A 13,819-nucleotide genomic window follows, 5' to 3' on the forward strand; every position below is an offset into this window, starting at 1 on the left:
AGCCGCTGGGTAAAGGAAGTATGCCCTCCAAACTTGTGCCTTTGGTACTCATGGGGTCGCGCCTTTGGCGCTTGAAAAGAGATTCATATTGCCCAGGAATAGAGAGTTTCTTGTTGCCCACGAATAGAGAGCCTGCTCGCAGGTTAATCAAACATGAGAGACAATGTTTCATTGGGATATCCAAACACCAAGAAGAGATTTGAAAATACATGTACGATGCGCAGGGGAGTATTTTCTGACGAAATTCGAGGTGTTTGGATAGCGTTGAAACACCGTCTCGAGCGTTTGATATATCTTCTCAATCGAACCAAAACCTATGGAGTAAACAGAGAAATAAAATCGTAAAAATCTATACTAATTAAGACAGGGTAACCAAACCTCCTTCACGGTAATGATTTTCTTCCTTTTAACTTGATAAATTATAATGAATTTTAGAAGTAATAAATCAAACAGAAGAGACCATGTTTCATCACATATCCAAACACCGAGAAGAGAGTTAAAAATATGATGCACGCCAGTCAGAGTTTTTTAGACAAGGTCTTTGGAAAGGTAATGAAGCACTGTCTTGAGTATTTGATATATCTTAGTAAATAATAAAGACTCAAAAACTTAAAACAAGAACAAAACAAAGAAATAAAAATAATCATAAAAATCTCTGCTTATAAAGATCACATATCCAAACAACCATCATGGTATGATTTCCTTTTTTTTACTTTTAATCCCTCTGTAAAAATGTGTGATCACGAGCAAACAAGCACCCACTTACATTTTGCGAGCATTCCAAGCAGAAGCCTAATTTTGCAAGCATTGCAAACTTTTGAGGGACCATTCATGACCCCTTTTGTGGAGGAGAGAAAACCTCTCCTATTTGGAACTTGGCGCAGTGCCTCCAGATATAAAATATATTTTAGTAGTCCCCCCCACTTGCCCTGAGTCATAGTCTCGTTTATCTAAAAAAAAACCAGCTGGTTGACAAATGTTATGCAATAAGTTTTCCCAAATGTGCATTTCTACAAGACTACAACTTTAGTCCTGATTTCCTTTAGGAAATAACTGAGAAAATCTTGGTTTCATAGAGTTATTGTAACATGGCTTTCAGCCAATCAGCAAAAAAACATCTTTTATACAAATTTTCTTCTACAACGGGTCTTTTTCTCTTTAATTGTCACTGGTGCATTTTTCTGTTTGATCACTTTTACCTAGCTCTTATACATTGCCTCAAAATTTTAAACCTCCCACCCCCCTAGGCCTCTAACACTTATCTCTAAAACCACAAAAATCCCACAATGAAATAAATCAAATAAATCTAGAATTTAATTCTAGATTTTATTGACAGCTGAGTGGAAGCTTTTAAATATAAAAGGAAATTTGAGATGGTATTTTAAATGTATTTTTTATCAGATTAGTGATTCCATTAAATGTTCTGAAGTTAATATCGCGAATATCGCCGGTTTTCCTTGTGTCCCAGACCGTGGCCACGTAAACACAGAGAAAATCTGTTTTCTTTCGCGGGAAAGATGATTGGCTGGAGTTGATGACGTCACGGAAGTGTTCAATCTAAGCGCCGCCATTTTGAACATGGTGGTGTTTTGGTCTCTTGTGAATTGTCATAAGCCTGTATTTTTGCAAAGGTTTGCCTGAAAATGGATTTGACCAAGCAAATGTTTAGTGGCAGCGAAAGAAAATCGTCTGAGGGATACAGCATGTATAGCATAAAAGGTAGGCTGCTGAGAATTGTTTGGAATCTTTAACGGTCATAGCGGCTTTCAAATCATTTTGTAGCAATACTTTTGTCTTCGTTGTACTCGATCATATGGAGCGATAAATAAATAATGAGTGAACTCGGCGAAGATCAGAGGATCTTTTAAGGCGTGTAGTATGAAATTACGAGGATTAAGAGAGCAATACGGACATGTAGCTATTTTTAAGGACAAATTGTAAATCACTGACTCGTATTGACAAGTTCATTTTGACAAGTTTTAGTCGGACATGAAGTGAAGCCAAGCACACGCTCTGTCATTTTGTGTTCTTTTGTATAGCGTTCTTTGCTTCTAAAACACTAGTTATTTCCCTTACGCGAATTATATTTCACTGTAATATGATATGTGTTTTAACTTTTTCTCGTACAAGGAAGTACATGTTCAATATCGATCGAGATTTATCTTGTAATTTTATCTTATAGCGTCGTATGACATTCATGATATTCTGATATACGTTCATGTAGTTAATTCATGTATTGTCCTTAGAACTGATAAACGTTATTTTGGGACTAAAGGCAATGTACTGTTGTTGGTTAAAACACAATTTTTTAACTGCACTTCTGTTCAAACCCAATTAATTTACTTGTTGTAAACCAACCATCCAAAATCAATGAAATAATTGTTATAAAGACAATCAATTGAGTGGTTGGTTTATAAATAAAAACTGTATTCACATTCCAGTAGCTCCTAATAATTGCCAATGGAGACTATATTGAGCAACAATTAGGGGGTCGAGGGTGGACAGCCCTGTAACAGTATCTGTCACCTTCTCTAAAAGCCATTGAGATAACACATCTCTGCAATTAGCAATCCAGACAACATTTTAAGGTTGTCTAAATTCTGCATAGTTTATTGGTGTAGTGTGATCACAGACCACATGAATATTTCAATAATTATACTTCCTGGCTTCCCCAGTCCTTGTGGAGAACATTGTACCCTGACTGGGCAATGATAATAATATTGTTCAAACCTAACTCATCCTGTTCTCAGTGGAACATTAGGTAGCATGACTTCAACACAAAACTTGGTCAGCTGTTCTGGTGACTGCTGCATTTCAGCCAATTCCCATATTTTGCAAATTCTCTTTGAAAAAAAAGGTAGGTATAGTTGATCTTAGACCAAACTATACTACACCACCTGAGCTTATCCTTGTTTCCATGGCGTGAAGTAACTATGAGTACTGAATTTCCTCCCGAAAAAAATTCTAGTCCAGTACAAGTTATTCCTAGCATCTTGTAGGGTTTCCCTAGCAGTTTGCCAGACCCCATTTATGTTCTTGGGTTGAGAGGAAGTACTGTCACTTTAAACTGTGGAGATTCATGTACCCATAATTCAGGGCTGTTTTTAAGTATTTAAACAGTTGCTATATTGAAGTTATCACCCATAGCATTTTGCTCTGCATCCAAGTGTAACATAACACCAGTCACATCTTAACCCTTAACATAAAGTGAGCTCAGGCTCAGCTACCCCAGACTGTCAAGGAGCCCCTCAGAAAACCGTGGCCCTCCAGGTTTGGGGATGAGTGGTGGACAGGCTAACTGATGATCCTCATAAATATTCATGTGTTAAAAATTACAGATGATTTAACCTTTCTGAGGGTTGGAATAAGAGCTGACCAATATGGTGTTCATTTTTCTATATAATAAATCCTTTATTGACTGAGCTTGTTCAATCAAGATGACTGGATATTGGCCTTGTTTAATATTCAGTCATTTTGACCTCACACCTGGTCAATAACCCATATGTACAAGTCATATGTACTGTATGTATTTTTTTTAATTGAAAAAAGAACTGTTGTCTATTCATGAGTTAAATTGCCGCCTTAGTTCTAGGTTGGTAGATTTAAAAATATTTCTAACTTTTTATTTCTAAACTCAAAATTATCCCCATTCTGCTCATAACATGTACTAAATGTTTTTATGAATTTAATCTTTTAATATTCTGAGCATCAAAACAGTCATGTCTTATACCAGTGTCTTGATGATCATGATGATTCTGTTTAAGTCCATGCTTAAAAAATAGGAAAGGGGAAATAGGTGTTAATACTTTGTCAAATGAAAATCTTAATCTTACCTTACCTCAGCGATACAGTACCTGACATTTTGGCCATTACCTCATCAAAAATTATTCATGCTGTGATTCCTCATAGATTCACATGTAAATTGCATGTCATTAGGAGGAAATTTAATAGCTATGATTGATTTTTTGCATTTTATATTATGGACAACTAGATTTTAGCATATGTCTGAAAGGGCTGATAATTAGCATACTGTCATTGTATCAGGATAAGCTGCCTACAGCTTCATATTTAGCAAAACATTTGAGGGCTTATAGAGATCAATTCAACAATGACTGCATATTATTTTGGCCATTGTTAAAAAAGTTAAGGTTTTAACCAGACCCACTCTCTCTGTAGAATGTTGTGGCTTTAAAAGCCACAAAGTCATGAGATTTACCCTGAAATTGTTAATTGCCAAAAGTTTGTTTTCATGTTACCCATGTTATTCCGTTCCTGCTGTCTTGAGGATTTTCTACTGCTTGATGCCAATGTAAAAACTCTTGTTAAAAGACAGCGTAAGTACATGTTTCATTTATAACAATATTAGTATATTATTTATATTCCGCCAATTTCTCAAATCCACAACAAAGAAATTAATGGTAATATTTCAGAGTCACTGTGCTATCGCTGTTGGTAATTTTATTTTTATCAGCAATAGAGGTAAACAGTCTGGCATGAAAAAACAACATTTCTACTGGACTCATTTAAACAAGTGTCAGATATTTCTTAGTTGTTCTGCAAGTTAAAATATATATTTTTTTCAAAGCTGAACCACAAAATGTAAAATAGTACCCGATAGTATACTTTAGTTATTTTATTATACTGAGAGACCAATTGTGTGACATGGGGATTTGGTTAAATGAAATTATCATAAAAACCTGAGAGTTGCGCAGGCAGCTGTATGTACCAATACTAAGATGAACTGAAAACCTTGTCACTGACTTTCCTTTTCTCTTACTTAAAATATAACTCCAGTATTCTTCCAAATTTGCCTTGAATTTTAATCATGAAATTGATCGTTATAATTATGCAATAACGATCATAAACAAGTTACAATGTAGTTGAGGGGAGGCTAAGTAAATTTATGAAATGCTGATCTTCTAGGTAACCAAAATTGTTTCCTAGAATGCCTTTGATGTTGATGATAATTAAGGCACAGCAGTTTTCTGCCCTCAAACATCTATTTTAAGCTGGCGAAAAATCAGACGGGAAAATTCAATAGGTTTAAATTCAATCAAATTATTAAAAGCATTTAAGGCTATGTACAAGACTAATTTCTAGCACAAAATTTTCATCAAAGTCCAAAAATTGGTATATAAAATCCTAAATCACAACCCCACTTTTAAATTATTTTTTCATGAGCTTGTGACCATATAAAATGAGTCCAACTCGCAGTAGAAATATTAATAAAAAGTAGAGTTGTGACATAGAGTAAGAGTTAACAACTTCCCAAATCACCTGTACATGTACTTACTAGCCCAGTTCCAGCCCTCCCTCTGTCACACAATGCTACTGTACATTCGGGTGAAAGGGGCCAGGGACTCACTGTTGTTAGATGTTGTTTGATAAATCACGCAATTAAAACTTTAATAAATGAAATGGTAAATGACAATTATTATAATAATAGTAATTGGGGATCCTCTTTGAAAAGCTCAGTAGAGCTTGCTAGGATCTCCTGCCATATGATTGTAAACTACTGAATGAGAGATTGTACTTTTATTATGGACAAATAAAGTTGGTTGTTGTTAGTGCATAGCCACATGTAGGATTAGCAGCAATTTTTAGCTAATTGCCATTGCACATAGACTTTTGAGGTGGCTGTCAATCCATCTTAGTCTCCTGTTCTGGAGCTACTGGTTTTAGCACTTGGTTGTATCAAATCATGTTAAATCTCAAGCATATTTCAAAATCTTGCATTTGAAACTTCTGGCTTAGGTAACAAGTATGTTCAACATTTTGTTTTTGTAGCCTCAAATTTAAGGTACATACAAAACAATTTTGTGTGCATGAATTTTTTATGCCATCCATGCATGCAAATGGCTGCAGATGAACCAGGCAAAATTGACTTCATAACAAACTTGAAGGAAGGAATTTATTGAATCCTGTTGCAATTACCAGTCCTTGTGTCATACCATTAACCCTTCCAAAGGAGGTGTTGTGCACTACTATGGTTACCGTGTTTGACTTGTTAGAAAGTTGAAAGATGGAGTTTCCACTGTCCTTGTGAGCTCATTGTGTTGTTCCAGAAAATATCCACTCTCCCCCTGCCCACAGAGGGTTTCTTGGTTTGAACCCCTTCACCCCTCAGAAAATTCCAGTTTAGGCTCACACTTTCCTTTTTTTGATCTAATAAGACCACCTCCCCACCAGAATGTCTAAAACATTTGGGGAAATTAAAATTGTTGTACCCAAAAGCAGTTTTTTGTTTTACTTAAAGGGGCTGTGAAATGTACCTTGGCTGTGTCTTAGAACTAATCTCACAAAACAGTCTTATTATTTTATAATAATATTTTATTAGTAAATTTGAAATTTTTTTGGCAGGTTTGTGATGGTGTATTGTTACTGTTTAACTGTTATTTTGAATCTACTGAAAAGAATAGCAAAATAGATCCTTCTCTTTGATTTCCTTGCTATTTTATGTATTTTATTATAATAGTATTATTATTTTCTTAGTCTGAACATGCATCAACAGAGCATATAGTATTTGCTACATTCCTTCGTGGCTATTTCTGTATCCATAGTTTCAAAATATATTTTCCATACATTAATGAAATTAAAATTGAAATTAATGACCTTTTGTGGTAACACTTGAATGTGTTGCTGGGCTCTTTCCCAGAGGAGCCATTTTGGAAAATATTGCAGTGTTAACTTGAAAATTGTGTCTACAAAGTGTTTGTAAATGACTGTGAAAAAACTCAAGAAACAAAAGCTTGCCTTGCTTAGCAGCAGACAGCTGCTGAGAAATGTTGTGTTCTGTTTAAACAAAGCTACTCTTTCAGGTATTGCCACATCACAGATTTTATATAAACTGCAATTTAATTTTTCCCCAGTTAAAATTAATTAACCAAATCATGGCACAGTTTTGTTTATCTCCCAGTGCAAGGGAAATCAAATTTGGTGTGACATTTTTGATGTTGTTGCAAGTTTTGTAAAAGCATTGGTTTTTAGATTTATGTCGGTACATTTTTATTGCAAAATTTAAATGTTAACCTCGGAAAAAATGGTCATATTGTTCAGCTATGGCTGGTCAATGTATATTCAGTGTTTGTCCGAGTTGGCTAGGAGTCATTATTTGGAGATCTGCGATTAAAGCTGAGATCTGCGTAGCACAGTGCAAAGGGAATTGTAAAATATGCATGAACAATTTGTTTTGTATGTATTTTAATATCCTCTAAATGTATTGTGTATCTGTGACAAGGAAACCCCCTTCAGGGGTTTTCAATGATAATGATTAATTTTATAAAATAATATTTATGCAGTAGGGATAACGAAAAAGATGTGAAGACCATAACAAATATTCCTTGGGACGAAAAATCAAACTAAATGGCTTATTATTTGCTCAGCTTACAATTGTAGTGGTTTAACATGAAGTAAATTTAAACTGCTTTTTTAGTAATAAACAAAAGTTTTAAATTTTATTTTAAAAAATTCTTTGCAAATTTTTTAATGAGTGAAAACTTTGTTGGATGTTTTAAATGATTTCAGACAAATTATGGATCTAAACAAGCTACACACTAGAGAAACAATGATGTTTTGAGAATTTTTAGTGTTTTATAAATGCACAAAATTACATGCTTCTAATCAATTTTCAAAGAATTTGTTTGAGTGGTTTAATTTTTAAAATCTCTTAAATTTACATGTAGGTTACTAACATGTATGATTTGGTTTTTGAAGTTACCTAGTAATTTAAACTATATTATATTAATTTTTTTATCCTACGGCATCTAGCTCCCACCCTCAGTGAAGATGAAGATGAGGATGGTGGACATGATAACACCCTTGCATGGGATGATTCCTCTATCCATGTTACCAGTGGGGGTACTCCAGTTACAGGCTCCTTTGTACCAGCTATTGGTGGTCCCTTCTCTGCTCTCACACCCAGCATGTGGCCTCAGGATATCCTTTCAAGAATTCAGCAGGTGCATATTAAATTTTTTAGAGTAATATACTATCTACATGTAGTAAGCAGTCTTCTCCAAGTTTCAAATTGTTTATCCCGAGCATCAGTGGCAAGTGGTTCTTATCCACTCCTGGGATGGAAAGAAGTAATAATTTTGTTAATCCATTTCAAGGAAATGGACACACAACACAACTGTGACCTTCCTATCACTCCCCGGGTAAATTGGCTGTGCACACCTGTTAAGGACATCTGGCCAAACTGTGGAGGTCTATGATTGTGTTTTGTGACCAGGGTTAACAGTGACTACGGTGTGACTACTTGAACTGGGCCACTTTGGCATTTAGTACAAGAAGTTGCGCTGTAACTGTTACTAGAGAAGAACTTAAACATTATAATTATTAATTTTTATTAATTTTTCTCAATGGATCTTTATTTATTCAATTTTATTTTAAGGTCAGTTTATACCCAATGTATCACCGAATCATCAGTCCCTTCCCCCAACCCCAAGAGCAATATTCTACAGTGTACTAGCCCTTCTGGTAGCAAATAAAATTTCTGTATTTCAACTCCACAGACAGAAGATGCAGGAGATCGTCCAACGGGACATTATGATGAATTTGGATTTATGGTTGATGGAGGTAACACTGTTACATTTACTTTCACATCTACACTATATGTTAATTTTGTAGGTTAATCATTAAACCTATTAACACAGCTTTTGAAACTACTCTTCATGACATACCGGTAATTAATCTATCAATCTTTATTGAAGATTCAGAGTTTGAGCACAAAGATCCTGACCCTGGTAATTTTGTGACCAGTGAAGATGAAGGGTTGAGATTAAAATGGACGGCTTTCTTAGAGTTTACACAGAATCAAGATGTTGGTGATATGACTTGGGACAAGGTCTGTAAATTTTTGCAGTCATCTAGCTAGTTACACTACACTGTAGATACCAGGAAGTGTTAGTTTGTAAATCTGATACAACACCATGACAGTAATAATAATTCTGTGTGACAAATTTATGGCAGTATCATGATAAAAAAATTGTCAACTGAAATATGTTCATAATTAATTTGTGTGTGAAGTATAGAAGGAATAAACTTACAGAAATGTTTGATTTAGTGCAGCATAATATGAGAAACACCACATGCTTTTAAATATAATATTTTTTCCTGATTTTAAAATTGGGTTATAACTTCATCAGGTATCTCCAAGCTTTCCTCATTCAGACAAGTTACGAGAGCTTGTTTATCTTGGAATTCCTCACAGCATGAGAGCACCAGTAAGTGTACTGATTCAATCTCAGATTTAATGCACTGTTCTCTTCAAGTAATTAGACAAATTCAATAAGTTTTAAGGTAAACCTTGGGTTTTTGTTGCAATAATTTTATGTTGTTTGAAATGGGCATCCTGCAAAAATACAGTATTTTTATTTATTATTTTATTATTACTATGTGTAAGTTGATTCAAAATCTGTTTTCCCCTGTTTATTGTCAGTTACTCTTTTAGGAATGCTATGACAGTTTTCATTGGTATGGATAATTTTGGAAAGTAAAAGAATTTTAAGTTTTGATTGTCTCTTCCTCTTTCCTGTAGATCTGGATGCGAATTTCAGGAGCCCTACAAAAGAAAATCAGCAGTGATTTCACTTACAAGGTAAAGGATCAATAAATTATTGTGCATGTATTTAATAATAAGCTGGTTTTACATAATACCTTAAAATTCCGGTTATAAGCCCCCCCGCTTATAAGCCCCCCCGGTTATAGGCCCATCATCCTGGAAACAAAAAAATACATCCGGTTATAAGCCCCCCTGTACCGGATGACAGTACAGATCAGGGCTAAATGTTGCTTTTTTGTGCGTTTTTAACTTAAAAACGTATTTCGATCAACACTCCCGAGGCTCGTTTCGAAACATTTTTTTCCTTCTGCTTATAAGCCCTCCCGAATATAAGCCCCTCCGCTTATAAGCCCACCCAAAAGCCCCTACGAAGTTGTATAAGCCCAGGGCTTATAACCAGAATTCTACAGTATACCATTAAGAAAAGCCCTTTACTCAATATCCCAAAATTATGCAGATTGAAGTGTTTCATTACATCCATGTGTAGAAGTGTCTTGATCATGTCTGTTATGAGTTTTGTTTTTGTCTTGTAAATTCTGCAATAGTTTTTAAGCTTGACAAGTATGTGCATAAATTTCACTGTATTAACATTAACTTTACTGTATTCCTTCTCGTGATGTATTAGCAAATTGTCCGGGCAAGTGCTGATGAGAATTCTCTGACTGCCAAGCAAATTGAAAAGGTAAAAAGAGGTGTTTGTTTTTCTACCATTGCTGTCATCATGTATGTTCAAAGCTGAAAGAAAATAATTGTTTTAATTGAATATGGAATAAACCTTCATGCAATCAGCCAAATAAATGTGTGTAGTAAAGCATAATTAATTTGAAGTGGCTATGAATACTACATGTATATGCTAATAAAAGAAGACTTGATTTTATTTGCTTGAATTTTATTGAGGTGACAATTAACTTACATGTATTATTATATCTTTGAAGGATCTGTTGCGAACCATGCCCAACAATGCTTGCTTTTCATCACAAACAAGCACAGGATTGTTACGACTCAGGAGGATCCTAAGGTCACTAGCTTGGCTGTACACTGATATTGGTTACTGTCAAGGAATGGGCATGGTAAGGAGAGGAAATTTCCAACTTTTACATTATGAAAAAACCACTGCATGCAGATTTTCAACTCAAGAGGTAAATACTTATAAGTGGGATGCAGTAAAAAAAAGCCAGAGCTGTGCTTTTGCAGAGCCCGGGTGCTACGGGAGATTTACTTTTGTCCTTGGGCAACTTATATAACTTTGCGTTTATGAAAGCTTTTAAGAGCTGGGCACCTACGATTTCATACAAGAGATCCTTTGGGCGCCCTGCAATTATTCTAAGAGCACAGCTTTGATAGCATTAGATAATTGGAATCTCTTGAACTAGTCATGCAAGCAGAGTCGTTGCAAGGACACTGACAACACTCCCTGAGTGGTCACACTGTTGCAGGGAGATATGGGAAGTCCAGATCACCCAAGGGGACAATTTGTGTTGAACAATATTTTATATTACAGTGTACATTACATGAACAGTGTATTATGACCATGTAACTTGTTTTCTCAATTTGTTTCCTCATTTCAAACCAGTATCATATTTCAGGGACATACATAACTTTGCACCCATATTTTTGCGAATTGATCACAAACTATTTCTGCACCATTAACAGTTTCTGATCATAATTTAATTTTTTTGCATGTTAACAGATTGTACATGTGTATAATAATAAAGCTATTTTATTCTTATTTTTGTCCCTAGATTGTGGCATCCTTGTTGCTCTTTGTAGAGGAGGAAGATGCCTTTTGGTTGATGTGTACCATTGTAGAGGACCTTGTTCCTACATCTTATTACTCAAGCACATTGATTGGTGTACAGGTTGGAAAAGCTAAATTATTCTGGATATCATAACAACTTTATTCTTTAAACCACTTTTCTAAGCAGAATTACCTAATTTGCTGTTATGACCTACTAATAAATACAGTTACCTCTATTCTCATTGGCTGTGAGAAGTCAGAAAATAATATTATTGTTAAAATCAACATGCACAGTAAAAATTAATATCAATGCTAATATCACCTATAGGTACATATTTTCTGGTGTTTACTCATAAATGTGTTTTCGGTGGAGGTGGTCTGCAGTACATTAATTTTATTTAACAATTACTTTTTACTAGAATTATAGGCCTGCAGTGCGTGCAGATTCGGATACTATTTTGAGGATCAAACAATTGTGAGGGTAATTTTGATTCTTCACTCAACAGTATCATTTTTATTAACATTTGTTTAGGCTGATCAGAGAGTCCTGCGGCAGCTGATTGTCAGTTATCTTCCACCAATGGATGACAAGTTAAAAGAACATGACATAGAGTTGTCGCTGATAACACTTCACTGGTTCTTGACAGCATTTGCTAGTGTTGTACATACAAAGGTACAGTGAGGGTAATCAGTTTGAGTATAAAGTAGACAAAGTGATGCTTGTTTTGAAGGCATGCAAAAAAGCTACTTACAGTTCAAAAAACAATAATTTTTGAACTCATGCACATGCATTCTGTTCAGTGCTTTTTCTGTTTTTTATTTCTTTTCTTTATGCTCTTTGTTAAGTGCTGGACTTCCACTGCAATTACATTTTAAGCATCTTTTGGGAACAAGAAGGGTTAGGAGGAAAAGTGGCTTAATGAGTTATTAGCTAGTAAGAAATAAAATATCTGGTGAATAGTTCTGACAGCACCTATATAAATGAAGTTTACCAACTTGAAGAGAGCTAAATAAATGTTCAAAGAGCTCCCTTCCAAGGGATCTCTTCAACAATATTTGATATAAATAATATTGTTCCTTCAATTTTATAGATCCTTTTAAGAATTTGGGATATCTTCTTTTATGAGGGTTCGGTGACTTTGTTCAGAATAACACTTGGTATGCTGAAAATGAAGGTAAAACATTTCAGTTGTTCACTTACTTGTAATTGTTTATTAATTAAGTACTTGTTGCATGGATCCTACACTTTACCTGCAATTACCATCCTATTAAAGCCTGAGTTTTTTTCAGGTTGTCCTTGTTTAGTTTGCTTGAGTTGCGACATAATTGGAAGATATTAATATTTTCAGTTTAATTTGAAACCATTATCCTTCAATAGTTCGCTGGAAATTACCTACCATAATAATCTGTTATGATTCAGTTTAGCCATTCAGGACTTGGGGGGTGAAACACCTCTTAATTATAACAAAAAAGGCCCCATAAATATTCAAAGATCCCATTAGCATAACAATACTATATATATATAGGTGCACTTGCTTTTCTGTTTGCAGGAAGATGTGATTTTAAAATTGGATAATTCAGCGCAGATTTTTAACACCCTGTCAGATATACCTGGCGATGTCACTGATGCAGAGCAGCTGTTAGAGGTATGTAACTATAATACAGTAGTTGTGTTCGGGGATGCAACTAAAAAACGCAGCGTCAAACATTTACTGAGATGTCCTGGGTTCATTTATCCATAGCTATAGACATCATCGATTCTGTGCTTTTATTTACAGGTTAGGCCTCTCCTTGTCCCTTCTGACTGAGAGTTTGAACCCAGCGGAACCTATACAAGGCATAGGCCTTTAGGACTAGTTGGGCACTTGAACACCCAGATGCGACCACTCAGTAAAGCTGACAAACTTTCCCCTTAGACAGCACCATTCTCACTGATGCTGTTTTTCTCTGTTTTGTAAATCATGCAGTGGAATCCTTTAAGAAAATGGATGTCTCTCTTTTAATATATTTGCATCCTTACCTTTAGAAAAGATATCTGAGATACTGTTATGTAGACCATGCAGTGTCTTCGGTTTGGTAAATTATAATAGCAACCAATCAAACACTGTACAAATCTCTGTAAAGCTACATGTATGTCATCAGTGTGCCATTAAGATAAAACTTCCCAGGATACCCTAACAATTGTTCCGCTGCTACTGTTTTCTTACACTCCCTTCCTTGGGTATACTACAGGCTTTACATACATTGTAAATAAAATACAGGTTTCACTTACATTTTCAGGCTGCAAACAAGGCATCTTCCTCGCTGACTGATGTGATACTGGAGACACATAGAAAGAAGCACATGGCTTTCCTTATGGCCGACCTTGGAGTTCTGGTGGATAAGGAGTCTGAAAAACAGATAACAAGAGATGTAAGAAAAAAGGGACAATTTCTTTGTGTTGCAATCATCACGATGTACATGTAAAATAAAATAATAAAATAAAAAAACATGACAGACAGGCAAAACACAATAATAGT

The 13,819-nt window shown here is 35.1% G+C and overlaps 1 protein-coding gene across 3 annotated transcripts in view; it reads left to right on the forward strand.

Annotated features, from left to right (window-relative positions):
* Positions 1–1,539: 1,539 nt before the first annotated feature.
* LOC144632519 (small G protein signaling modulator 3 homolog) overlaps positions 1,540–13,819 on the forward strand; it is a 35,861-nt gene continuing 23,581 nt past the window's right edge. For 2 of the 3 annotated variants that reach the window (XM_078491183.1, XM_078491181.1), the window contains exons 1-13: positions 6,678–6,818; positions 7,768–7,958; positions 8,514–8,577; positions 8,712–8,845; positions 9,147–9,224; positions 9,539–9,598; positions 10,188–10,244; positions 10,498–10,632; positions 11,305–11,421; positions 11,833–11,973; positions 12,392–12,475; positions 12,851–12,946; positions 13,581–13,712. In XM_078491183.1, the coding sequence (XP_078347309.1) occupies positions 6,719–6,818; positions 7,768–7,958; positions 8,514–8,577; positions 8,712–8,845; positions 9,147–9,224; positions 9,539–9,598; positions 10,188–10,244; positions 10,498–10,632; positions 11,305–11,421; positions 11,833–11,973; positions 12,392–12,475; positions 12,851–12,946; positions 13,581–13,712 (1,389 nt within the window). In that variant the 5' untranslated portion in view covers positions 6,678–6,718. Of the gene's footprint in view, positions 1,720–6,677; positions 6,819–7,767; positions 7,959–8,513; positions 8,578–8,711; positions 8,846–9,146; positions 9,225–9,538; positions 9,599–10,187; positions 10,245–10,497; positions 10,633–11,304; positions 11,422–11,832; positions 11,974–12,391; positions 12,476–12,850; positions 12,947–13,580; positions 13,713–13,819 lie in introns of those variants that run through there. The other variant, XM_078491182.1, reaches the window with a different exon arrangement.

This window comes from Oculina patagonica, chromosome 12 (genome assembly GCF_052425735.1).
Source record: "Oculina patagonica isolate OP01 chromosome 12, crgOcupat, whole genome shotgun sequence".
NCBI classification, from domain to species: Eukaryota; Metazoa; Cnidaria; class Anthozoa; order Scleractinia; family Oculinidae; genus Oculina; species Oculina patagonica.